This window comes from Sardina pilchardus, chromosome 1 (assembly GCF_963854185.1).
Source record: "Sardina pilchardus chromosome 1, fSarPil1.1, whole genome shotgun sequence".
NCBI classification, from domain to species: domain Eukaryota; kingdom Metazoa; phylum Chordata; class Actinopteri; order Clupeiformes; family Clupeidae; genus Sardina; species Sardina pilchardus.
This window is the reverse complement of record NC_084994.1, coordinates 51,228,927-51,256,507: the sequence shown is the minus strand read 5'-3', so window position 1 is coordinate 51,256,507 and position 27,581 is coordinate 51,228,927. Positions and strand designations below refer to the sequence as shown.

At 39.5% G+C, this 27,581-nt stretch overlaps 2 protein-coding genes across 3 annotated transcripts; one reads left to right on the top strand and one right to left on the bottom strand.

The window, feature by feature from the left end:
* Positions 1–2,308: 2,308 nt before the first annotated feature.
* Positions 2,309–9,287, top strand: tmem178a (transmembrane protein 178a). The gene is made up of 4 exons (XM_062549168.1): positions 2,309–3,106; positions 4,584–4,697; positions 5,158–5,295; positions 6,490–9,287. Exons 1-4 carry the CDS (start codon positions 2,695–2,697, stop codon positions 6,720–6,722), a joined length of 897 nt encoding a protein of 298 aa, XP_062405152.1. The 5' UTR covers positions 2,309–2,694; the 3' UTR covers positions 6,723–9,287.
* Positions 9,288–12,404: 3,117 nt separating this feature from the next.
* Positions 12,405–26,724, bottom strand: slc8a1a (solute carrier family 8 member 1a). Of its 2 annotated transcripts, XM_062549148.1 has the most exons (10): positions 25,133–26,724; positions 21,426–21,532; positions 20,005–20,025; positions 19,704–19,721; positions 19,572–19,586; positions 18,218–18,286; positions 17,539–17,666; positions 16,903–17,002; positions 15,637–15,915; positions 12,405–15,452 (listed from the first exon to the last, which is right to left on the bottom strand). In XM_062549148.1, the coding sequence occupies exons 1-10, from the start codon at positions 26,707–26,709 to the stop codon at positions 15,076–15,078; spliced, it is 2,691 nt and encodes an 896-aa protein (XP_062405132.1). In that variant the 5' UTR covers positions 26,710–26,724; the 3' UTR covers positions 12,405–15,075. The 2 variants fall into 2 exon arrangements, with proteins under 2 accessions (XP_062405132.1, XP_062405140.1); XM_062549156.1 differs by lacking the exon at positions 19,572–19,586.
* Positions 26,725–27,581: the final 857 nt, after the last annotated feature.

Sequence of the window (27,581 nt, the reverse complement as noted above, 5' to 3'; positions counted from 1 at the left end):
ACGCTATATTGCCAAAAGTATTGGGTCACTTGCCTTGACTGGCATATGAATTTAAGTGACATCCCATTGTTAATCCATATGGTTTAATATGATGTTGGTCCACACTTTGCAGCTACAGTATAACAGCTTCAACTCTTCTGGCTTTCCACAAGGTTTAGGAGTGTGTTTATGTGAAGTTTAGACCATTCTTCCAGAAGCGCATTTGTGAGGTCTCACACTGATGTTGGATGAGGAGACTGGCTCTCACTCTCCGCTCTAATTCATCCCAAAGATGTTCTATCGGGTTGAGGTCAGAACTGTGCAAGCAAGTCAAGTTCATCCACACCAAACTCTGTCATCCATGTCTTTATGGACCTTGTTTTGTGCACTGGTGCGCAGTCATGTTGGAACAGGAAGGAAGGGCCATCCTCAAACTGTTCCCACAAAGTTGGGAGCATGGAATTCTCTTTTTTAATATAGGCTACTGACGCATTCAGGGTTCCCCTCTCACTGGAACTGGGGCCAAGCTCAGCTCGGAAAAAGCTTGGAAAAGACTTTGAAATGTTGAGGTAGTCCAACATGCCTTGATATTTTTATAGAGTCTGACTCCCTACCACATACTAAGTTATTGAATCTTCCATCATAGTGATTTTCTCATTCACATATTCAGATTTATTGTCATTTTCCATTAATCCAACAGAAATGGACAGCTGTATACATTAGACAGAATGATTTAAACATTCACAAGATTTATGGTGGGAAAGGGATAGGCTTTAGCCTTTCATAGCTTTCATCAGTTTGGCAAGTTGTAATAGCATGCGTAATGCATTGTATTGCATCTCAGTGCCCATTTACTCATTCTTTGAGCTGGAACGTCGGCACTGACTTTGTCTCTTGGTATTGTTTCTGCTGAAGTTTTAACAGACAAGCTATGAGGTCCCTATCCTACAGCCAGTGCAAGTCTCGTTTCAAGTTTACACTCGCACATTGATCATTATTCCGGCAGGAACAGGAGTTAACAATTTGTCAAATGAATCTTGTGGATCCCAGGGGCCTGCTGATGAAAAGTACTGGAGGTGTGGTCAGGCGCATGATCACAAATTGCTACTTTAACGCCACTAACAATTATAACTATCCAGGAAAAATCTGGTCAAAAGTGAAATGTGCATGTTGTAAACGGACAAAAGATTTTGAAAGTAGGCTACTGAAAGCATTAAGTGAATACTCTTCGAAGCGGAGCGTTCTCTGTTTAACCTAAAGTTGAATGAGATTATTTGTTACACAGACACACTGTTCAGGCTATTTGTTCTGTTAAGTGTACTGTACTATGAAGTGTGAAAATTAAGCTCTGTAAAGTTCAAGTCTCTGTAGGCTTTTGTGTGGTAGTTAACAGCAGGCGAGCCTACACTGTGCATGTCAGATGAAAATGACCAAACTAAACACATTTGTTGATGTGCACAATACAGTATATGCAAATTGTATGAAAGAAAGAGAGGTGACAATATTAAAATCACTTAAGACCTTTTCCTTTCCTCAACTCCATATACAGTAACCTTTCATACGTGCTTTGCATTTGCACTGAAAGCAAAATACAAAAGGAAGAGTATACCTACACTTCTTCTGTTAGTTAGCCCATAAAGAATTAGTGAGGGTCTCCAGCAGGTGATGTGCAAACAGGTGTCTTGCACCGACTCCGTAAAAACAGTCCTCACACCCAGGCCGGTCACTTGAACAGAGGCCATTTCATGGAAAACTTAAGGTGTGCATGTGACTTTGATAGGCCTACGGTTTACTAAAACACACATGCAAGTTAAAAAGCATGCTTTAAAAAAAAAAAAAAAAAAAAAAAACTTGAAAGCATATCACCTCCCTGACTCTGTATCAATGTTCTTTAAAAAAAAAAAAAAAAAAAAAAAAAATTAAAACAAATGTAGCTAAATGTTTTAGTGCCAAGTGATTGTATTTCCTCAGAAAAATACAATCACCGGGCTACAGGCCTATCAAGGTTGTCTGCCTACTCTGTTTTTCTTTAAATAGCCTACTTAATAGCCAAGGGTGTAGCCTTGGCACATAGCCTGTTACAGCCTAAATGCAAATGGGAAATGAAAAACAATACTGCTTGAATTTTTTATATTCGGCGTTCCCCATAATGGGCTGTGTCTTCTGCGAGTCTAAAATATCACAACATTAGCCTCATGATATTCTGTTTATTAATTCTCATAAACATGTCCATGCCTAGGTAGGCACTTCATCATTTTAGCCTATGACACAAAGCTCGCGATGGGAGTGTTTGGCCCGTCTCGTGGACACACCCATCGCTAAGGTTGGCACTGGCGCGACAACCTTGACATTCCCTCGCACTTCTGTCGGCAAGGGAATGACTCCCATAATGAACGGTTTGGATTAAGTAGAACAACTTCTCCTCTTTTAAGACGACAGTCACAGGCAGCGCGCAGGTAAATTGTAGCCTATGTTATTTCTGGCACGTTCGGCGCAGCCCTATAGCTGCTAGTCAGCTGTTAGATCTTGCAAAATACACCCTACCTATGCAGCTGCAGCCGATGATGCTACTGTTTAGGGGGGAAACGGACTAAATTACATGTGTAGGGGTCTGCAGAGAAAGTTAACAGATCATGCCTAAACTAGGATAATTAATGTTCTAAGGTCATCCTGTGGACAGAAGAGCGTAAAGAACTCTGGTCTGATGTTTAAAACATGGAGAGACAACTGCTTGTAACGACGCTCAGCTTGTCCATGAGCCTTCTCTCTCTCATTTTACTGGTCACCGCTATTTTCACCGACCACTGGTATGAAACGGACACAAGGCGACACAAAGAGAACTGCGATCAGTATGGCACTGACTCCAACGATCAGAAAAACAGGGAGATGCCCATCTATCACCTGCCGTTGGTTGACAGTGGCAACCCCAGGCGCAACCTGGCTCTGATGAAACCTATTCACGTTGGGAGTCGAGAAGAGGAATTGCTCGAAAACTGGAGGGCGATTTTGGGGATGGGGATTCTGGAAACGGAGTGTGGGAGACCGCTGTTCTCCACCTTCTCTGGTCTGTGGCGCAAATGCTACTTTCAAGGTATTGACCGGGATATTGACCAACTAATATCAAAAGGTAAGATACTGAAATGTAGCCTTAACGGAGATAGAACTGATGAGTGCAATGTTGTCTGACTGCTTTTATCATTTGTTTGATTTATGTTGTGTTCAACTGTAGTTAACGTTGTAGTTAAGTTGTCCGTTGCGTCAAAAGAGAAGGCTTTTTATTCTCCACTGTAAGCCGAATCGTTTCCTGAGAAAATCGATGAAAGCGCATCTTCCTTATAGGCCTACTAGGCTATAGATCGGCTGATTCATCACGTTTCTATCCTTGTACTCGGACAAGGCTATTTAGTGCAAAATCACGCAAGTGTAGGCCTATAACTCGAAGTGACACTACATTAATGTAGCCTATAGTTTTTAGTCTATCGCCTGACTCCATCAGTGTTTACATTGGCAGGGCTAACAATTGGAAATACCTAGGCGTATATGGTCATGTTTGAAGGACCAATTAGTTGTATATAGATAAAACAGTATATTTGCATGCTATAGATTTAGTAGATTAATTTGACAGCTTGGACAAACAAATCTAATTTAAGTCATTAGCCTAATGAAAAGAGTGATGCAGGTGATTTTTTTCAGCATATTTTAGCCAATAGGAAGCCCTTGACCTTCATCCTCCTGTTTTAATTCTTGTAATAGGAGATTAATTGTGTAGTTTTGCTGTCTTTAGCCCATAGGCTTACTGTGCATGTACCACTAGAAATGAAACCGGTGCAGTAGTGCTAGTGCTCAATGGTTAGACATACTTTCTTTAATCTCATATGTGTTGTCTTATGTGATATATTGCTGATAATACCTGTTTTTATCAGTGGTTCAATCATTGCAATTATTATCAAATGTGTATGTGCAAATGGTTTCACTGTAAATATATCACATCTGCCCATGTGAAAGTCTCAAACAACAATAACAACAACAACAACAACAACAACAACAACAACACCTAGAGGATTGCACACAAGCTGTCTTAGTTTGTTTACATGAAGAGATACTACAAACACTGCATTCACTTGGCCTGATTGCTGCAGTCCCCTGTGCAGGTCTGGCTCCTGCATAGAACAGGTCCACTACTGAAGCCAATTTCTTCTCTTTTTTTAAGTTCAGGCAGCTAGTGACAGAAGGTCATGCAGAGGGGTGGCAGGAGTGATGCTGCAGCTAGGAAACTTATAAAGCATTCAAGCAGTCTGATGCGCAGAGGCCTTCCACACCGATGTAGTTGTGTTGAGAGTGATAGAGTATGCCTATGCTAAACACATACATTGTGACATTGCTTATTGATAGGCTGACGGTGGATGTGTTCAAAAGCAGATAAATAAATAACAGATCATTTGTGTCATTTCTGCCACTTTACTTTACTTATCCTGTTTTGTGTTATGATATTGAAATCATGCTTCTTTCTTCACTTGATGTTAAATACTCTGGTAAGGTTAAGTCACTTGGGGCTCTTCACAGTAACTGTAATGATTACATGAGCCTGTATTCCGTCTACCTAGGTATTGCAGATCGCTGCACTACTGTAAAGTATCACTTCTCCCAGCCCATCCGGCTCAGGAACATCCCCCTGAACCTCACCAGAACCATCCAGCAGGACGAGTGGCACCTCCTGCGTAAGAGCTCTGCTTTCCTCATGGTGTTTACACTATTGCATAGCACTCCTACTCAGCGTCTGGGAGCTCATAGGCACACAAGATGTGTGCATTCTCTTCCCTGTCATCTCTTTCCTTTTTTGGCAAAAATCATTGTTCAATTGTTATGATACATTAATTTCAAAGTAAATATTGTATACATTATTATTGTGTTATTCTAGCATGTTTAGAATGTTAATATGTGGCTTAATTGTTGTTTTCAACTTTGAAGATTCAACCAAAGGCATAATAATGCGCATTTAGCATCATACAAGAGTCACTTTGGACTTCCTGTCCAAGCATACAGAGCTCTGAGGCAACAGCTAGAGTAAATGTGCTACATATCTTTAATCTTCCATGCCTGTTGCCTAGTCACTGTGTGGGTGGTTGTCATGGATACTGTGTGTGTGTGTGTGTGTGTGTGTGTGTGTTCCATGAGCAGATCTGCGGCGAATCACAGCAGGATTCCTGGGGATGGCTGCAGCCGTGCTGCTGTGCGGGAGCATCGTGGCCACAGTGGGGTTCTTCTGGGAGGAGAGCCTAACCCAGCACGTCTCTGGCCTCCTCTTTCTCATGGCAGGTAAACGACTCGGATGTCCTCCTCTAGCCAAACCGCCCATCTGGATGCACTGTACTTGTTCTCTATGATTTTAGTGCACCTCAGAGTCAGCTCATCACTAGTCTCCTGGATGTTCTACTTTTCTGTTGTGTTTCCATTAGCTGCCAATGACCGTTTTTTTTTTTTGCCAGGTAAAATTTATGAACAACCGTGAAATTTATGTCATGACGTCTGGTAATAACATCACATGAATACATATGATGTAGACCAGGGCATTTGGGTTGACAGAGTAACAGCCTATAGCCTGCTGTACCTTTTTCCACCGAAAGGGTGTGACCAGAGATCCTTGATTACTTTGCTTCACTTCAGCCCTCTCTGGTGGGACTCTTCTTTAAGTGATGACAGAGCACACAGCCGCATATCCTATATCTCTATGCTGCTGATTGTAGCCTCTCGTCAAGCTTTAAGTGATGCTTCCAGAATTCTGGGTGGGATCTCTTTTATGTTCATGCCTTTATTTGCGTTTGGACTGTGTGGGTATCTTCTTGGACTTTGGGACTAATGTGACACTGAGTTGTGGGGGACAAATTCAAAGTGTGCTTCTACCTAGTGCTGTGACTATTGAACTAAGGTCATGTGTTTTTATGGAAGCGCATTATATTGAGAAAGAAAACCATGCAAGACTTCATCTCATCATTATGTGAAAAGATTTTATAATTATGATTCAGTATATGGATCTCATCAAGATTTCCTAATAATGTATTCCATTTTGTTAAATGCAGGAATCAAGAGACCAGGGGTACTAGCATCAGTGGTTTTATAAATAAGCAGCAGTTACTTTCTCTAGACCTTTAAGAGAGATTTGAGAATGGCCTGTTTTTGGACTTGGTCTGGATGGCTTCTTCAAGTGAAGAATATGATAGCTGTTTGAAGAGCAGGCAGAAAATGACCACAGTGCTCAGTGGCTCATGATACGGGTGGTGATGTGATAGATATCATTGTAAATTGAGAAAAGGTCAAAGGCAGATCATTTCTCATTCTTACTCTGTTGCTCTGACTTTTGGAGCGCATCAGTGAACCTGGAAGGGTACAGAAACCTGGTCAGCTTTTCCTTTTTTTTATGTTTTTGGAGCTTTTATTTCTATGATGGGATTTGTTAATATCCAGTATACAGCCATTGAGTCGTTACAGTATGTTTTTGCTTTATCATTTCAGGAATTTTCTGCACCATATCGCTGTGCACATACGCAGCAAGCGTGTCCTATGAACTTGCCCGAAACCCACCGTTTATCTACGGTCTACCCGGCGATGTAGACCATGGCTACAGTTGGTCAATCTTCTGTGCTTGGATCAGCCTAGGTCTTAGTGTTGCCTCTGGGTGCCTCTGCACGACATACCCCTTCCTGAGCCGCAGTAAGGCCAAAACTGCTCGGGAATCTTCCGTATGAACAGCTCCTGGTGCCCTTGAAAACCCATTGCAGCTCAGTTTCTGTTGAGCAGTGAAGATGGAACTTTGGAATACTCACAGCAACAGTTTGTTTCAATCCCTGAAATTTCATAGAAAATGTCAATTGTTTCCTGTAAGAGATTGGTATCCCAGCCTTGGCACAGTCTTGGCAGACACAAGTCCATTATATAGGCTAGTATTGCTACACATTAAGGTGATAATACAGTGTGTCAGTGTTGCAAACTTGTCATCTAAGGCCTATTAATCCATGTATGCCAACACAAAGTCCTTCTAAGCACACATACTGTATACACATGCATTGACTTTAATTCTAAATCATGTTTATGAAAAAACACTTACCAACCACACATAAGCATTATGAGTAGGAATACTATATACTGTATGGGACTTTTCATATGAAGCCAGATGAAGATGTTGTGGCTGAGTATTAAATGGTCTTTACATATTTTGTCATGTGACACACAACAGAGAACTAATGTGGATCAGGTTTTGATATCAAGTGTTATAATTTATTGTATGCGGCAAAGTGGAGTTTGTTTATGTGTTAGTATTCAGGACTTTAGCTCCATTGATTACCAAGGTCAAATACCTTTTTCCTTGTTGAATATTAATCAGACACTCAAGGTTTGGCCTACGTGACAGCTGGAAAAGATGTATGTGAGCTGTGTACTGTATGTATAGCATTGACTATCAATTGTTTTTATTGTTGAACAAGAACAACAAATGCTGCAAGACATTATTGGTGACATGTATCTGGTAGATAACATGGAAACAAAAGAGAGTGGTGGAAAACATGTTATGGTTAAGTGGTGATAAATGACCATTCCAGCCCAAATGAAATGGATGTTGCCGTTTAAAAATAGAAATGGAAAATTAAAGGAACTGAACTGTCTGGGAACTGTGAGTGACAGCTGTTGCTCAGGGTAACTTTGTTTAATGATGTTTATTGATAGATTGAACCTTCATTGTGGACACTTCCGCCTTTACTTAAACGTTGATCTAATCACAAAGACACTTCTCATTACTTCTGAGCTCATAGACAAATAAAAGTATTTGAATTGTAAATAGAATTAATTCAGTATCACAGTTTTCTAAATTCACACAAGTATTGTCCTACTGGCTAGTTTGTCTAATGCACTATTTACAAAATCACATGGGTGTTGCAACACGGACATTTCACCAAGCGCTTTTCCTCCATTGCATTAACTAGACCAAATGTCATCCAAAGGCTAAACAAACATGTCTTTCATGTCCTTTGCATTGCACAGGAACTGAAAAAAAGCAAAGGAACAAGTGAATATCATGCTGTGAATGTATTATGGTAAGTCAAACGAAATAGTTCCTTAAAGCTTTCCTATGTTAGCTCTGTCAAGTGAGGCTCATGCAACCTTATGCAACCTTATGAATTTGCAACAAGCTGCTCATTTAATGAGCAAACAGTCTGCCAAATATAGGAAACGGCAACTCTAACTGGTCTCAGCCAAAATAATTGGATTGCTTGACCAGATTATTTAAATATTTTGCACCCAACATACTTAATGACCTGGCTTCCTGTTCATGGATTGTGCATAATCCTAGACTAAAATAATTTTTGAATGGGTATATCTCCATTGAAGTAATGGGTATCTCCAGGTGTACATGTAAGGGAAACCAGCCAAATATGTTTACGTTAATCATATTCAACCCCCAAAAAGTTTGGACGTTCTGTGAAATGGAAATAAAAAGCAGAATGCTTTGATTAGCAAATCATGTAAATCATATTTTTTTAGTTGCAAATAGTACAAAGACCAAATATCAATTGCTGAAACAGGCAAATGTCTTTTTTTGGAAAATGCATATTCATTTTGAATTTAATGGCAGCAACACATCTCAAAAAAGTTGGGACAGGGGCATGTTTCAATTTTGGCAATGAAAGATACCTGTTACTGGAGTTTTGAGAATATATTGTTATCTCGTTCTTTGCCCAATATGATTACGTATTACTAGGCTATGATACTTTAAATATCTCATCACAAATTCATGTTGATGAACATTATTTTTTACATTGCCCACACTTTTGTTCACTTTTGAGATGCTCTTTTTCTATCCAATCATGGTGCCAGTTAACCTAGGTGTGAAATGCTCCTTGTCTTCTTTAGCACTAAATAACTTTTCCAGGCTTTTTGTTGCCCAATCCAAACTTATTTTATGCATGTACTGGCATCAAATTCAAAATTAGTGTATCATTCTGTCAGTTAAAATTTTTCAGTTTCAAAATTTGATTGGTCGATATCTTTTTGCAACTAAATATGGATGTACAAGATTGGCAGATTATCACATTCTGTGCTTTACAAAGTATCCCAACTTGTATTTTTTTTTTTTTAATAATAATTACCACCAGTGTTGTTGGTTAACATGTCCACATCCATTGAAATGTTATCATCATTGACAGAATAATTTGAAGTGAAAAGATGTTACTTTGGGGAAAGTGTGAAACAATCAATTTTGGACTGTTATGTTGACAATACATTTGATAGGAAATCTGGTATTCAACGTGTTCATTAGAGGGAGCCCATATAATGGTTATCAAAATAAATATGTTTTGTAACATTCTGTTCTCATTCATGATTTTAAATATGCCCCCAAAGTGTAGCACTGTTAGTGTAGTGTAGTGTAGTGTAGTGTAGTGTAGTGTAGTGTAGTGTAGAGTAGCTGCCTGGCTGCTCTAGCTAGGTAGCACCAATTTACAGTATTTATTTATTTGTGTATTTATTTATTATTTATTCATACTTAAGAGTTCTCGGTGGCCTTGAGAAACAGAGATCCGTGTGAAAAAGATTGGCTTTTTAAGCCCTTTAGTAATGTGCCTTGCCCTATTGTAAGATCTCTTTTCTAAATATATATTGCACCCTATGGAATGTTCTATTATGTAGCAAAAATGTACTTACATATCTCCATGTCAACTATTTCAAAGGTTCACAAACTTTATTGTTGACAGTGATTTTGTTTAAGGCCTACAGCCTAATGTCCAAAAACCAAAACAAAGGAAAAATGCCATGAAATTAAACACACACGCAAAAAAGAAAATACAGCCTTCTTCAATCAAATTCATATCTGGAGAATCACGTTGAACCTCTGTGAAAGCATGTCAACAATACAAGGAGGCCTAATTGATTTAAATATTTTATTCTACCATTATTTTTAAAAAGAGGCAAAAAAATACACTCATACGAGACAGCCTTGACAGCCTTGTCTTGACAAAGTACAGTTGTGCTACATTGACTTCATGATTGTAGCTCTGCAAGCAGTAAACTGACGAGTAATTCTGTGTACCCTTCCTTTCTTTTACAACACCGGGGGCCCTCATGAATGATGGGTAAATTAAAAGGTATAAATAACGCTATTTGAATAGGCAAGGCAAACTCCATTTGCAAATTTAACACCATGGACAAGACCTTCACACTGTAAACCCTAATGAGTCAGCTTTATGCCACGAGACATATATTTAATGCACACACATTTTCTTTGTTGATTGACTTTGCACTTTGCCCAACATAAATCAGGGCCCCAGATGTCTTTATTGAATGTTAATGTTGACCATCACCCATGATATTGTCAGGTTGATTGCCAAGTAAACCATGTTACAATATGCACAGGTATTAATGGGATGCTTTATTGTCAGTGAAACAGGGCTAATAACGCAAGGTAGAATACTCAGAATAGAATACTGTACATTGCAATCTTCTAATAATGGTCACAAAAACTCTGCAGTCAGGTGTGGTAAATTGGAAATTAACAGATTAAGAAAAGGTGACCGCTTGCTTTATTTTCACAACATGTCAACGTTTCATTTGGTTTCATTTTCTCTGAAAAGGCAAGCTACTTGACCATTTATATGCGAACAAATAGTGAAAACATACAAGAAGCTTTCATTACATGGAAAGAATAGAATACTGACATCGCTCTGTTTTATTGTTGTTTGTTTGATTTTACAGACAATGGCCGCGTTTCCCAGATTCTGCCCAGCTCCCCACTGGACGTCGCTAAGAACTTCTTGGGAGCGTTCTTAGAAGAACGCTCCTAAGAAGTTCTTAGCACTTAAGAGCTTAAACAAATCTGGGAAACCCGGCCAATGTCAGTAACACTGCTGTTACTGTTTTCTGCTGAATAACAGACTTTACAGAGTATGCTTAGACAGGTGTGTGTGTGGACATGGCTATGTTTATCATTGGTGTGATACCCTTTGCTTGTAGGTGGTTTTGCCGGTTGGTGGTTTGAGAAAATATTTCAAGCACCATATCCAAAAGCTTCTACTTTCAGATATTATACATTGAGCTGATAATAAAAGAGCAAAACTGCCCAGCCTTTAGAAAAACAGGCCAACATAAATAATGGATATAAGCACAAAGGCCTACAGCAGGGGTATTCAATTAAAATTCAAAGAGGTCCAGTTACTAAAATGTCCTCCCGGCAAAGGTCCGAATCTTAAATTGTCACTGAAAATAGTGTAGGCTACCCTGAAGTTAATAAAATCAATAACGCATGTACATTTCTAGGCCTATTTAATTTATTGTTACATTTCAAGTGTTTTCAAAGTAATATGCTTGTAACATACCAAAAAGTCTTAACTTGAATGGTATTTGAATGCAAAACAATACTGTAGGCTAGTTGTCTTTAGGCTACTAGGCCTACATTTCAAGAAAGACAGACAACAGACACTATATTTATTCTATTCAGAATAAATTCAAAGTGCAAAATAACTTTGAGCAGCCTGAACTTAGGGCCTATTTCAAGCAGCCTAGGCCTAATGTAAAACATTCCGAATCTTTTGAATAAAATAAAAGTGGATCTTTAAGAAAAGAAAAAAAGACCTTTGCATACTGCGTTCTAGTATCCTCTGCTAATAGTTCAGATGTTCTTGAATCTTGTTGTTGAAGCTGACAATGGGATCTGTAAAGTTTCTGCAGCCGCATTAAGCACTCATTCACAGCTGCTGTCCCATCGCTAAATGCTCTCTTGTGTTGCATCAAAATCCACGCAATCTTTAACGAACACTAATTTGCCTGTACATGCATGCGTGATCACACGAGTAGACCTGTCATAGTGTGCTTTCAATTTGATAATTATTATCCTACCTCCGCCGAGGAAAGTAATGTTTTCATCGGGGTTTGCGTTTGTTTGTCTGTTTGTTAGCTCTCGGAGTGCTGTTCAAGTTTTACTTGCCCTCACTGTGGACTTCTGCGTGTACCTTTCCTCTAACGACCCGTGTTTGATCTCAGTGACGCACGCTAACGTCGCCAGTTTCACAGCGCATATTTACAGCAACACGAACGTATTGGTCCGTCCGTCCATTCATCTTTAAAAGTTCGGTTTTCACCATCATTTTTGAGCAAGCCATTTTCTCTCATCTCCACTCTCTCCCGCTAGGCCTATTCTCTGTTGCTGAAAGGTAAACAATCGAGTTGATTGGCTTGGCTACGGACGATGCTCTTTGATGATATTAGGCCGACAATTTCAACGGGTCCGGACAGCACCGTCACTGGGTCCGGACCCGGACCGCGGTCCGCCATTTGGTGATGCCTGGCCTACAGCATCCTCCACATCTAGTGGCACCCCTGGTTAAGTTGGTGCCTCTGGTGCTTTATCTAGTCTCATGATGAAAACACTGAGGAATAATCCAACCTTCACGAAACACAAATTTATTCAGAGAAAAAACAAAGCAACATAAATATTTTTGACAAAACACGTGAGTAACAATTACTGGCACTCCATGACAATATTGTAAATGAAATGTAACACTCTTCCTCCAATTTCATTTAACTTCACTGCCAAAAAATGCATAAGATATAACAAACTGTTAATCTTATATCAAAATCAACAAATCTATTTGCTGTTGTTTTTAGTTTGAAAAGATTTACCCAGTGCTCGCTCAAAAAATCATATTTACCTAATATGAGTTTGGCTTATTTTGAGGAATCTTATCAAGATGATTTGCTCAACAAATCTAATGATTTGACGAGAGAGGACAGAGAGTAAGTAAGTCTCTTCATACTGAAAACAATACCACCTAGATTTGTTTATCTTAATGTAAGATTGTTCTCTATATCTCTCTAAATCTCTATAAACTTTCAAGAATTATATGACTTCCTGTTTCATTAAGGTAAAAAACAAAGTGACACAGAGGTCAGATGCCAGATGTCATTCTCTATGAAAAATACAAGATAATACACAATTCAAATTAGTTTGGGAAAGTGTGTTGGTCTCTTTAAGTGAAGGAATGACTAATGCCCTATTTACTAATAATGAATAGATCCCAGTCAACAAGACCTGTGACAAATTTGCCTGGATAAGGAGGACCCATGTTGCTGGCAGAAATACCAATGTCATTGAGTCTCCATAAAAAAAGAAAGAAAGAAACTTAGTCATATAATTACAACATTTACAAAATTACAAATGTAAAAAGGTTGAAGTTCCAGAGTACTATTGTGAGTATTAGTGAGATTAAATGAAAAACTTGGCATGGCATACATAGAAGCCCATGCCTATTGATAAGTATGATGGAGGGCCATAAGAGAAGACTAAGGCCTGTTTTATTGGCATGGGAGGGAGGCTTTAACATCTGTTCAATTACAGGGGTGCCAATAATTGTGGCATGTGTTTTTTGTTAAAAAAAATAGATATTTCTTTATGAGGCATTGTTTTTTCCAAGGATACATTTAGAATGCTAACCTTCAAGGTTATATTTTCCTCATCATCTTCTTGTGAGTTAAAGATAAATTGCCAACAGATGATGTCCTATTCTAGACTATCCACTGGGTGGTTTGCTCTTCATTCTCTCAGTGAGTTCATTCAGTGACTTCATAATGAGACAAAGCACTCAAAGCAATATATCCATAGCAATGTATGGGTTTAGTTTGTAATGCCAATATGGCAGTTGTCTACATATCCTACCCCTTCCTATAATGTAACCAACTGCATTGTTGGAAACGACATGATTGACATCATCTATAAAATAGCTGCCCAAAATAACTGCCCTAGGGCTATATCATACACTCGGCACAATTTGGCGTCAAGCGTGACGCAAAGCTTGTTTTTATCTTAGACCCACTAAAAGTCATTAAGCCACTGACCATGAACCTGAACCTAGTGAAAAGCACAACGGTAAAGACGCACTGTCACGAGATGTAAGCAGCCCTTAGGAATGAGTCCCAGGCAATGGCTCTTCAGGATAAATAACCTTAAGATTTTTATTCTGTCATCGAACATTATTGGGGCAAGTATTCCTTTTTTTCAGGCTACTTTTTTCAATAGTAACCCCTTGTCAGATTATAGTGAGAGTGCCACATGAAGTTAGTTTCAGTTCAGTTTGCCCATAAGTTTAAATAATAGGTGAGTGCAGATGCATGAAGGCTATACTCTGCTAGTCACACACTAGCAAGTATTAGTGGAATCGTCCAAGCAGATTCCTTCAGACGTACTGACTGTCAAAATACCGACCTTTTGATGCTGCGCTGTTCGCTCACTCTCATTGCCACTCTCATTGGTTTAAACTAAGGATGTAATACCTACAGTAAAACACACCCATGACTGATTAAGAGACATGAGAACAACCCTTTTGAACAATACGCCTGGCCTCTGATCACAAAATCATCCTGTTAAATTAGCAAATGTGGACCGGACATGCCTTATATGTCCGGTCCATTATGTCTCTGACCAAGCCGCTACCAAGATGGCCGCCAAGAGGTGGGACGTCTTGCCTATAAGGACTTTGGTTCAATAGAGTCTCTAGGAGTTTTGTTCTTTTGAAATCTCTTCCATGAGGAAGAATGAATAGAAAAAGGTGAATAGAAAACACAGTCCTTTGAGCAGAGTCCCACCATCCAGACCATGTGACCAGTAGTTTAATCAATTTACTGCAAACAATAGTCAAATGCTTCCCAATTTGCTTTTAATGTTTGTTTTTTTTGTATTTGGCAGGCTATTAAATGCACTACAAAATGTCATCTAGACTGAAGCCTCCTTGTTGATGGACACCACCCAGATACTGTATTGGATCTGTGGATAATAATAGTTGTCATATTTTCGAAACACTACACATCCTCTATAATACTATTCTAAGTATATTACCACTACAGCTACTATTTTGAGAACATACTCCCATCAAAATCTCATAAACAACGTCAGTAGTAAGTAAAACAACATTTCAAATGTGAACAACAAAATCAAGAAGTAGGTCTATTACTCATATTTTGTAACATCAATATTACTATATGCTTATATTTGTCATTTTGTCAAATTGTTGTCCTGTGTCCTTATCATCCCAATCGTCACTCCTCTGTCTGCAGTGAACTGCTTCAAAACCCCTTAATGATGCAATAGGCCTCTAGAGAGGAGAAAATGATATACATGAGCCACAGGCTGAAGAACAGGGTGGTGGTGATGATCTTGGGGATTCGTGGGCCTCCAAGTTCCCCCCCAATTTCAGGTCGACGTCTGTACATGAGGACACCAATGGCGATGAAGGCAAAGATGGTGAAGAGTGTGACAGAGAAAGCCAGTGTTCCAGGATCCACCCGGAATTCTCTCCCTTTTGCTGTATGGTAAATGGCAGCAATGGACCATGCGACACCAATGCCCAAGAAGACATTGACAGCATTGCTCCCAGTGACATTGCCAATGGAGGCATCTGCATACTGATCCTGGACAGCAGCAACTTTACTGGCAAATGTATCTGGAAGAGGAGAAAGAGGTGATGTCTTGTACATGCTAGATAAACATGGCTGAACTGCAAGGATACAGCCCAAGTGTAACTGTAGGTGGGATTTGTTGTTTTCTCAACATGTTCATCCAGTAATGTGATGACATAATCTCTTATCCTCAATCATTTCTGTAGTAAAACTGAGAACTTGAATTACCTGGTACAGAGGTTCCTAGGGCAACAAAAACCACTGCTGTCACCGAATCTTTCAGGCCAACGGTACAGCCAAAGTGAGAAGCCAGATCACCAATGACAGCTGTGAGCAGCCCGATCATGACAATGGACACCACAAAGCATGCCCAGCCATTCCAGTAATCAGTGGGTGGCACAAAAGCAAACAGAAGCTTCCAGAAGACGGTTAGGAAGTGCATGACATAGTCAAAACACGAGGGGGGTTTGCCTCCTTCACCATTGTCATCCTCCTCATCATCATCCCCTAAAATGAATATGAAATGATGTATAAGAAAGGAAAGAGGAAAAAGAGAATTATTGGGCGTGTGATATATTGATTAATTCTCCTCACAGAGGTCTTTGAATTAGAAACCGAACAGTAAGATATTCATATTCTGCTCAAGAATGTGCACATATTGACCAGCAGAAAAAAACAATGTTGTACCCACAGATGAAATGCTATTTTAAAAAATGAGAGTTCTCTATCAGTCGAGTTTACTCAGTGTTAACCAATAAGAAGTCATCTCTGCATGATATCATGGCTGTGAATCTGCAATCACCCATCAATTCACTAATCCTCTTTCATCTCTTCAGTGACACTCAGACCAAGCTGATTATCAAGACATTCAAACCAAGCTGACTATCAAGCCGAGCTGGCTCAAAAAGAGGCAAGCGGATTTCCATAAATGTCTGTGCCTGGTGTGATTCCACCCTGCCCACACTGATGTGTTTACATCTCCTCAGCACATCAGCAGCAGCAGGCCAGATGTGCAGAACAGATGTGTGTGAACACAAGTTGGGTTTTGGGTGATACCTTGACCCGCTTTTAAAACCTAAACGTTGCCAGCCTGATGGGAGCCCACTCAGGTAATATTCCTCCACAGTCCTCCCACGGCCAGCTGCAGTGGCCCCCCAAGGGACTGTCCCCTCTCTCTTCCTGTTCCCTGTAGAAGGGACTGTCCTCTCTCCCTTCTTGTTCCCTGTAGAAGGGACTGTCCTCTCTCCCTTCCTGTTCCCTTTATACCTCTGGATCAACACTGAAACATGTCATCTTCAGAACAACTATGCAATACCACTCCAGAAGCAAACACATAGCGCCTTTGTTTTGTGACTTTCATTGAAGATGATAAAGATGACAATGTTTGATGTTTTTCTTGAACTGAATTAAAATTAATGTGAATAACATGTGTAGGCCTATAGAAAAAAAAAACTGTATCATCTTTTTCAGGGTAACAGCCTGCCAAATACTTACCAGAGTTGACAGTAATTGCCTCTGCAAACTGCTCTCTCCAGCTGTTAGTGCCAACTACAAGGGCCAGGTTGGTTTTCTTTATCAGTTTGTCCACTGTGCTCTGAGGAAACATACATACACCCACACCCACAGAGAAGACACATGAATTATGGTCCATAAAAATCTTGGCAGCACATATTTGTTGGAAATATAATTAGATCTTAGATCTTTTTACAAAAACTGACTGGGAAATCTCTCTCCTAATTATACATCAACTATTCTGTTAGCTATTTACATTAACTAGCATACTGTAAAGGGCTGTTCACACCAAGAACTATAACTGTAACCATAACGACAAACAAATGTCTCATTCTAGCTAATATAAATGACAACATCGACACAAACTATAATGATAATGACATGAAGAACGATATCAGCAGGGCCGCTTACAGAGTGATTGTATACAATAAAAAGCTGAGAGCCAATCAGAATCCATCAGATTTTAGCCATCTCATACATCAACACGAGGAGGGACTTTCCTTATCGTTTGTCAGTGTGTGGTCACTTTTACTCTTACAGTTCTAGTTCTCTGTATAGTTACTGGTGGTGGGAACTCTCATGTCCAGAGTGTTTAGTTCTCTTGGGAAAGTATCGTACTTTAAATTCATAGGACTCCTCTATGATCACTTCCAGTTTGACATGCTCCCCCAGCATGGGCTGCCCGAGCTCTGCAATGCGTCGCTCCTCTTCCTCTTTCTTGGACAGGGTCACCTCATCTCTTTTCTCTGAGAAAGTGAGTTGCAGGCAAAGATGGATAAGGTTAAAGTTAGAGTATTCAGCAAACAAGGACACAACAACAAAGAGTTAGTGAGCCAAACACCTTTCACATTTAACAAACACACACCAAAAACAAACTGTTCCACTGTACAATATCAATTAAAAAACATTTTGTGTTTGTATCTTTTTCCCCCAATGGCTTATATGTAGGCATTAACATGAAGTATTGGGAATGCAGCGGAAAAAGAAGCTTTGTTTTGTGCTTTGGGCATTGGAAACACATGACATTCTGATGTTTAAGAATGTGCTTTAAAAAGTGTATCAAAGTAACATGCGAATAGCTAAAACATGTGATAGAAGCTTCTTAGTTGACACCTTTACTCACTTCAACTTGTTAGTAAGGTAACTGATTTTGAATCCTAGATTAAGATACATCTTAGATTATATCCAAAGGTATTATGTCTAGGAGAAGTGCCACCAGAAATCTTGCCAAACATGCAAAAAAGTTAAGTGAGTGTATGAATGGACAGAAGTGGAAATAATAGAAATAGATGTATACCTGCTATGTTGATAATGGTGGTGGGGATGTAGTTATCTCGGCCCTGCACTTTCCGGTAGATGTCCCTGTCTGATGATGTTAGAGACACTTGGCTGAGTAGGATAAGAGGTGTGCAGTTGTGTTTGTCTAATCAACTCAACGCTGATGGTGCCATTGGATCCTAAGACTTGTTGATTTTCTTTATAGTCTTTCAAACTAATCACATATCCTTGGAGAGCTGATGTTTTTCGGTTTGTGGAGAGATCCAGAGAGTGCAACTTTAGCCTAAAAACCAATCCACATGATTGAGAGGCTGTCTGTCACTTATTCTAAATGTGGGTTCCTTTAAGCATTGTGTTAAAGCATTTGTCCTAAATATTTCACTGTCACATCTGTAAATTAATAATAGCTATTGCTGGATTCATAATGTTGTACCAGCTATTGCTACCTAAATCTTATGCAGCAAATTTATATAAGGTTATATGGAGGGCAATAAATAGCATCATTTCCCTCTTAGCTCAGCTGCTTTCTAACTCAGCAGACAGGAAAACTCATTCCCTTTTGTATTTTATTAAGAACAAATTATCCTCACTGACTAATGCTGAGCCATGCTGGTGGGGGAAGTAGATTCGGATATTGAAGATGCATTATACAGAATACGGTATGTTTAGAACCATCATGAATCATTGAATTTTGGAAACAAATAACAAAACAACAGAACATCATTATGACACCCTGTCATTTGCCCAGATTGTAGGAATGTTAAACCAGGCTTGACATAATACCAAGGGCAGGAGTGGGCAGGCTGGCTCAGGCATGCTCAGCACGCATGCAACAGGGAGGAAGACGCTGCTCTTGATGTAACCAGCGCATGCCATGCATGACAAAATGTTGCAATCAAAAAAGTATTTTGCACCAGCACATGCTCAGACACATAGGCCTACACACACACACACACACACACACACACACGCACACACGCACACACACACACACACACACACACACACACACGCACACACGTACCCACGCACGCGCACACACACACACACACTGTATCTCAGAACATTGTGAAACATTGCCTCCTTTTTATGTTAGCTTTGTTACTATGTAATGTCAGTGAATATTCAGTAAACCAACATCTTTCAACATGCAGATTATGAGGATTCTCTGTTTATGATGAGTATCATCTTCATGTAATTATTTAATCATTTTAATCAAGAATTTAACATTTGTAAACAACCACAAAACAGAAAGCAGTTAAAGTGACCAGTCAGATCACAGAAATGTCAGAGGTAGTTAATATGAGTTCATGAGTTATGGGCACCCTTGCCACTACCCACTACAAGTCAATTCACTGAATTCAGTCTCTTACCATAAAGCTGTTTGCCTATTAAAAGGCAAGATGAAATACATTAAAACTGTGACTGACAAACAAATTGTTAGTTAAGCAAGTTAGCTAAGTATTAATAGAATATATAGAAAATAGTTGCATGACAAAGCATACCTGTCTTCACAAATGCACCTATAACCACAAAGCAAAACACAATTAGCCTATTATCAGACACAGTATATCTCTGAATTCTATTCTTTTTCATATCACATTTCTTAAATCACATCAAGAAATTTGACAGCTGAATTCAGTTTAATCAAGAATAGGGCCTAGCTTGTTTTAAAGTGACTTGATATTGTGGTCTTACGCATTACATGTGAAGAAAGATGAAGTCATTGAGTGGCTCAGCAACAAGTCTCCCCATAAATCAAAGAAAGAGCTCTGATATGAAACGAAGAAACAGAATATGGCTTACCACGCTCATTTAGAAGCACAGCTGACCAACAGGAAGAGAATAAGACAGTAAGCATGTAGGACAGCCGAAATAAGCAGCAGAGGAAAGAAAATAAGAGGAAAGCAATAAGATCAGTAAAAATCACAAAAACTACAACGTCCACCACATAATTTGTTACTTATTATGGACTTATTATTATTTACACCAGAAATTACATGTACAGGTAATAAACAGTACATATCATGTAAAAGTGTTATAACAGTTGTCCTAAAGTGCTGTGCTGTTACCACCTATTCATAGACTAATGGACAATTTGGCTGCATCACAAAGCTTCTCACTACACTAAAAGAAAAATAACCACCTTTTGATAAAACAAAAAGACATCCTGCAACACTTTAAAGCGCAGCAATACTATCACCTAAAACAAATAAACCCATACCAGCTACTGCCATGCTATGCCCTTCAATGACTGACTCAAGTAGTGTCTACAAGATCTGAAAGGTCACCCTTGACTTATAGGTGTGATCCCACTGTGGACTGACCATAGTCACAAGCACTCTGAACAGGTCCACTGTCATGAGAAGAGGAGTGGCGAGTCTCCCCCATGGTAATAGAGTGCATAGAGGAGCTAGGGGACAGCTCAAAGAGAAAGGAGCCAAAGCAGCAGGAGATGAAAAAGCATATGGGAGTAGTGGAAGCAAGAGCAGGCCATTCAAAAGAGAGCTTCTACTTGTCTGCTCTCCCACACCTGTCCATCGCAGCTTTTTCCCCTGTGGCTCCTGGAGCTGTATGTAGAAGCTGGCCTGTTTGTTATACTCCTCATGGTCAAGTATTTTTACCGTTATGGTTTTCCTGTTGGGACAAAAAATCACACGTATGACGTATGGAGCTGACTGGCAGTGGTAAGGGCCTCCCGTTAAGCATCTCTCTCTCTCATTCTCTCTCTCTCTTTCTTTCTATCTTTCTTTGTCTCTCTCTATATATGTCTCTCTCTCTCTCTCTCTCTCTCTCACTCACACACACACACACACACACACACACACACACACACACACACACACACACACACACACACTTTTCTGTGTCCTGGTTTCAGCCGGACAGATAGTGATGAGCTAAATCAGTCACAAAAGTGACATGATACACTCCAGAGTCTAGACCAATGGGAACAGGAAGTTCAAGAACATCCAGCTCTACCTGCAACAGCACACTGTCAACACCACAAGGTCAAATGAAGGTCAAACCTCACCTCACTACACTGCACTCGATACAAATTGCACACCATATTGAAAAGTTTGACATAAGAGACACTGCACCATGTTTTGGAGAGCCATAGTTTACAAATATCACATGTTTAACCAGGTTGAATGACTCAGTCATGTGAAATCTCCAGTGTGGGCTGTTAGTGTGAACATGGGAGTGTCTGATAAAACACCCCCCACCTTTTCTCTCACTCATCTCCACTATCTGGGGCTCTCCGAGCTCGATGAACATGTTCTTGTTCTTTTCGTACTCCTCATCGTCGATTATATTGATTTGAAAAGTTTTGCTAAAAGAGAGACAGAGGGAGAGAGGACAGGAGTGGAGGAGAAGAAGCAGAGAGGAAGAGATGCATGAAAACGTAACAGATGTGTGGGCATGAGATGTGGCAGCCAACATGAGGACAACACTGTGACAGGGTGATTAAAAGTGTGTGGCTGGTGAGTTGGTGAGAGCACCTCAAAATATAATAATAATAATAATAATAATAATAATAATAATAATGATATAATAATGATAATAGATTACAGTGTCAGCATATCACCATGCCTATCATTCTCTCCTGCATGGCAGCAAATAAAGTATCTCAAAGCACTGCCATCTGTGATGATACACATATATGAACAGAACAGGCAAAGAAAAAATGTGTCCAAAGAGGCAACAAGAAAAGTGACAGGTCAGATAGATCCAATTGAGTACAAACCTAACACAAACATGACACAAGGGAAGTAATTGAGAATGAGACTAATTGAGACTCAGAAAAATAGGAAATTAATTGGATAAAGAACCAGGATGAAATGTTGAAAATAAATGGGAACAATGATTTATTTATTTATTTTTTGTATTACTGTATATACTTGGACACATGTTGTCTTGTCTCATAGTTTCACTGCTTATCTCATGTTGGCTATAGGCTAATGTATGGCCTTTAGCATGTTACATCTCTGCCTGTGTTAAAATTGTACCTGGTCTCTTCTGGTCTGATGTAGAGATACTAGCTGTGACATAGTGTACTATACATTGTAACTACTGTATGAGCACAAGTGAGACTTGGGTTGGTAATGGAAGAAAGGGGTGGGGGTGGTCTTTTACCAACTCTTACCCCTGAGTCCTGACATATTGCTTTTTACAACAGCTTCACTTCCAACTAATCAAGTTTAAGTCAAGTTTACATCAAATTGTGTTTTCTATAGTTATTGTGATGTAGATTTTTGTTTGTTCATTCTCATCCCCCCAAAACTATGTTTTAAGCTCAATTGAAATTAAAGATGAATGAGTAGGCCTAAGCTCTCTTAACAATATTGTTTTACTCTGCTCTGTCTGCATCGCATAATTTAGGCCTGTAGGTCTGTCCGACGGTCCATTCATTTGGTAATGGAAAATATGTTTGAGTTTATATTACTCTGCATACTCTGGAAGTGTGCCAATAACAGAAGGCAGGACCAGCAGAGAGTAAAGCAGGTAAGGAAACAGACATCTGCTCAATTGGTATCTCAGACCGATTTTCTTTCAAGACAAGATGGTCTAACTGCTTGTTGTATATGATGAGGAGAACCGGTGGCATATTCAACTACAGTGAAACTATTACAGAATTAATATCAACATAAATAAACAATGATTGACCTTTCCGTTGTAAACGAGCCAATATCAACTTGAAAAAAAAGATGACCTATAGGGGATTGGTTAAGAAGTAAACAAGCTTTTGTTAAAATCGACACACCTATCATTGCTGACACATGTATGGTTAATTTATCAAATGTTATTTTGAAATATTAAAATGCTCTTCATACGTCAGCTGGTATAATTGATACGATTGGCTATGACCTACCAGATATATTTGATAGACATTCGAAGCGCTCAAATATGAGAAAATGAATATATCGTACCAGACCCCAAATCTCAGTGTTGTAGATTGAGATGAGATCTGGAGTTAGGTAGCCAGACTAACAATTTATAAACATAATAGCCTACTAAAGAAAATGGAATTAAATTAGGCTAACAGGTACTGAAACTAAGAAATACTGAAACTATAATTTGTATATCAGAGGGTCAATTGACAAAAATTGACATACATCACAAAACGTTTCCATAGCTTTTTCAGGATTTCAGTGAATCACTCTCTCTCTCTTTCTCTTTCTCTCTCTCAGTCTCTCTCTCACACAGGTCATGTGATCTGGGCAGTTAGAGGGCTGCCAATAGACCTGCACTCTTCTGGGCATAGAGATGTGTTAAAAACAACACAAGTTGTGTTATTTTCAACAAATACTGTGTACACTTTTAAAACGAGTAACAAAAGCAACATGTTAGAAACAATGCAAACTGGGTTGTCCCTGTCAGGACAAAGAGTGTGCATATCCAAATCATACATGCTGATTTTGTATTGCAGGTTTAATGAAATTAAGGACTGCATAATTGAGCCTACTTGGACGGAGTATTAAAGAAAAAATATGAATACTGTTTTAAAAAAAACTGACTGTTATTTTGCCTATCTATTTTGTAATTAGCTGTGTCTTGAGGCATACAAAAAAATGGATGGAAAATGGATTAGCAGGCTGACAATGATGTGATATTAAAGATGTGTCTGGGAAATACATCTCTGAAGACCTGGTAATATTCCAACTCCATACATAGCTATGTTTAAGTGTGTCTTTAAGTAACATGATTTATCCTTGCTTAGTCTAGACAATATGCCAGGTGTTTATGTACAATATTTGAGGCACATAGTAAATCACATCATGTATTTACATTTAACAAAACCTAGCATCACCTTGGAAATACAACACAGTGGCTGTAGACACTGAAACATTTCAAATGTATCCCCTCCAGTCAATTACAAACAGTAAATATAAACTTGTCTTCTTAACAAGAGTGCTCTGTCTATATATGGAGCTGAAGATATGATCCAGCCAGCCTGGCCTGCTTCACTGTTGCTCCGTTTCTGTGCTCTGTCTTTGTACCTCTTTAATAACATCGAGATCTGTCATCTTAATTCATGTGTGAAATATCTACAAGCTTCTATTTTAAGGTTGGATTATGGCTGATGCTTCACCACAGTTGTTTGTCTTTAACCAGGCAAACTGTTTAATTCCTTTCCACTGAAACCGCCTAGACGTTGTCACCATTATCAATGGCCTCCACTGTTTAATTCACAGTAATCCTGGCAATGACAGGATTTTGGCATTTTAAAGATAGGCCTACTCTGTTGTCATCTTCTGTGCTCTCAAACTACAACACATTTCAATGATACTCCAAAACACACTTAGATTCTAGAGTATGTTTATGCCTAGTTAGTTTTAAGGAATGTTTCCATGAATTAAAGAATATGAGAGATATTCTGCCACCACTATCCTGTCATATCCTGATGTCACCTGTTCATGCATAAAACATGCAGCGGAACTCATTAGTATGTGCAAGTTGTTGATGCAGTTGCCTTTCCCATAATACAGATATGGAATGTGAATCTGATCATTCAAAAAAGCAAAAACAAATTCTATATGTGCATTATTTTTGTCTTTCAAGAGCAAGGCCTTATCATTACATGGATTTACATTGGGAAATATATTTAAAAGCCACAAGGTAGTTCTCTTTAAGTCTGTGCTGGGGTATGGCATTTGCTGAAGCATAATATCACTATAACACATGTACTATTCCAAAATATTGTTAGCGCTATTTTGTTCAAAAATTCAAAACAAGTGAGAAAACTAATGATATCTTGGTCATGACTTAACAAGGGCATTTTGATTCTAGTTCTATATTTTGGATACCTCTCCAAAAGATGAATATATTTTCAGCCATAATTTCCCATTATACAGTCATCCATTCTTAAACAAAAGATTAAAATAGGCTAAATAACAAACCAAAACAAGGAAAAAAATTAAAAGACACTTACACAATTTCATCATTCTGGAACTCCAGCACTCCATGTGTATCTTCAAAGTCTTCACCACCCCCTTTAGCTGTGCCCTCTATCGTCTTGTAGGGCACCACCACTACTCCACGGGCACCTGAAGTACGAACAACTTTCACCTCCATCATGCCAATGCTTTCACTGATATTAACCGTTGACTCCTCAAATGTAAAGATTCCAGCATGGTCATCATCAAAGATTGTGACCGTAGCTGTTGAGGGCAGACCAAGGCAGGCTGGTGTCTCTGTGTGGTTGATGTCTGAATATGAGATTGCCTCTGAGCTCGCAGAAATCACTCGCACATTACTGAGGTGCACGAGAAAATGCTCGTCTTCTTCAAAGATGTCATCATCAATAATATTAATTCGGATCTCCTTTTCCGTTTCACCTGGCCTGAAGATGACGGTGCCTTCAGTGAACTGGTAGTCAGACCCAGCATTGGCTGTGCCGTCTTCAGTGCAGTAGTCCACTGACACAGTGCTTGTCAAGTCACCACCTCGTCGCACTACATTAAGAGCCACTTTCCCACAGTTCTCTAAACACTGATATGTGCTGGGATCAAAGAAAACCTTTGAGGAGAGATCACTGTCAGACACCACGGAGCGCATCTCGTGATGGCCAATAGCTTTCCTAGCCTGGTCTGCTGCATGCTTCTTCAGCATGTTTCCAGACCCAGTCATGAGCCTGGTTGCTTGGCAGCGGTAGAAAGCGCGACTCTTTTGCTGCTGACAGAGCACCTGATAGTTGGCGAGCTCAATGAGTTGCTCCATCTCCTTTTCCGGATGCTTCTGTTTCAGCTCTTTCAGGATCCGAGCCATTTCCATCCGGACCTCTTCTTCATCCATCTCTTTCTCAATCCCATCCAAGACCTCCTCCGTATGTGAGTTTAACATCTGTCCATCCATCTCAATGTCTGCTTTTGATTGGACCTCTGCCTCACCCTCTGTCTCAATGATTACGCCCTTCCGCTTGCCCAGGCGATAACGTTTGGGCACATAATGGTAACACAAGAGTCTGCGATCAGCCACCCATGCAAAAAGCACACAAATGGGGAAGAAAAAAAGTGTAAGCAAACCTTCCCACACCTGCACCACACCTGGGGAGATGACCGCCAGGATCAGGTACAGCCAGGTGTAAGCAAAGATACTCCAGAAAGCCGTGACAAAAAACACCCGCAGGTGCTTGACCTTGCGGTGGTCTCCATCGGGGATGACGGACACACACAGGCCAATTATGACAAACATATTGAAGGCCGCACTACCCACAATTGTATTGGGACCCAGCTCTCCAGCATCAAATTCATGTCCACACACCTCCACCACGGAGAGCATGATCTCTGGTGCAGAAGATCCCAGTGCCATGAGAGTCAGGTTGGAAACCGTTTCATTCCAGATTCGCACAGTGGCGGTACAGATTTCACCATTGGATTTCTTGAATGTGATCACCTTTTCTTGTGAGGTGATGACTTCGATTGATGCCATGAAGCGATCTGCGATGATAGAGACACCCAGGAACATGTAGAACATACCCACAAAATAAATTGTGGCACGGGCCAGCATTTCTCCAAAAGGTGGGTTCTTAGGCAGCCATATGGGAAAGACTACGCCAGGCTTGCATGTAAAACTGCCCCCACATCCAGCGGTGGCATTGCCCTCTGACTGTCCTGAGGAGTGGGTGCTATTTATCAACGTTGAGTGTGTCTCTTGTACAAAAACAGAACAACTTATCCAAAGCTGCAGAGAGATTAAAAAGGAAAATTGCTTATCCATAGTGCTGATCAGATCTGCTTTGCCTTTCAGTTAAAACAGCTCTGATGGTTCCCTGTATAAATGAGAAGGATGACACTTGGTTAAAAGAGAACAGTGAATGGTTTTGTCTGAAAGTAGAAACAAAACCATATTAATTATAGTTACAGTTTTATAATGATAGTTTTTTATAGAAGGGAAAAAAGTTAATTAAAAAGTCACCAACATCAACAGCACATCTACTGTTGGATATATTTTATTTATCAACAAATAATCAAATTATTATCGTTATTTTGAGATTGTCATGTCTTAGCATCAAAAGTGTGCCTGATTAATGAGTTTATTAAAACAGAATGAAAGGCATTCACAAACACTGTGACTGCTATTTTTAAGTGATACATGTATGTAGGCTATGTAAGTGTACAGTGGGTATAGTAAGTATTCACACCCATGCTAAAGTTGACTAAAAAGAGGAATATAAAATCATCTTTTGAGAATTGATTGTAATGCCTTAATTCAAAAAATGAGTAAAAATCAAACCACTAAGGACACTAATTTTCTTTGTGATTGAAGAATGTATCGTAAATAGATAAATGTTCTTCCTTAAATACAGGTTGCATAAGTATTCAACCCCTATGTTAAATTCCCATAGGAGCAGGAGGATTTTTTATATGTTTTTATTTTTA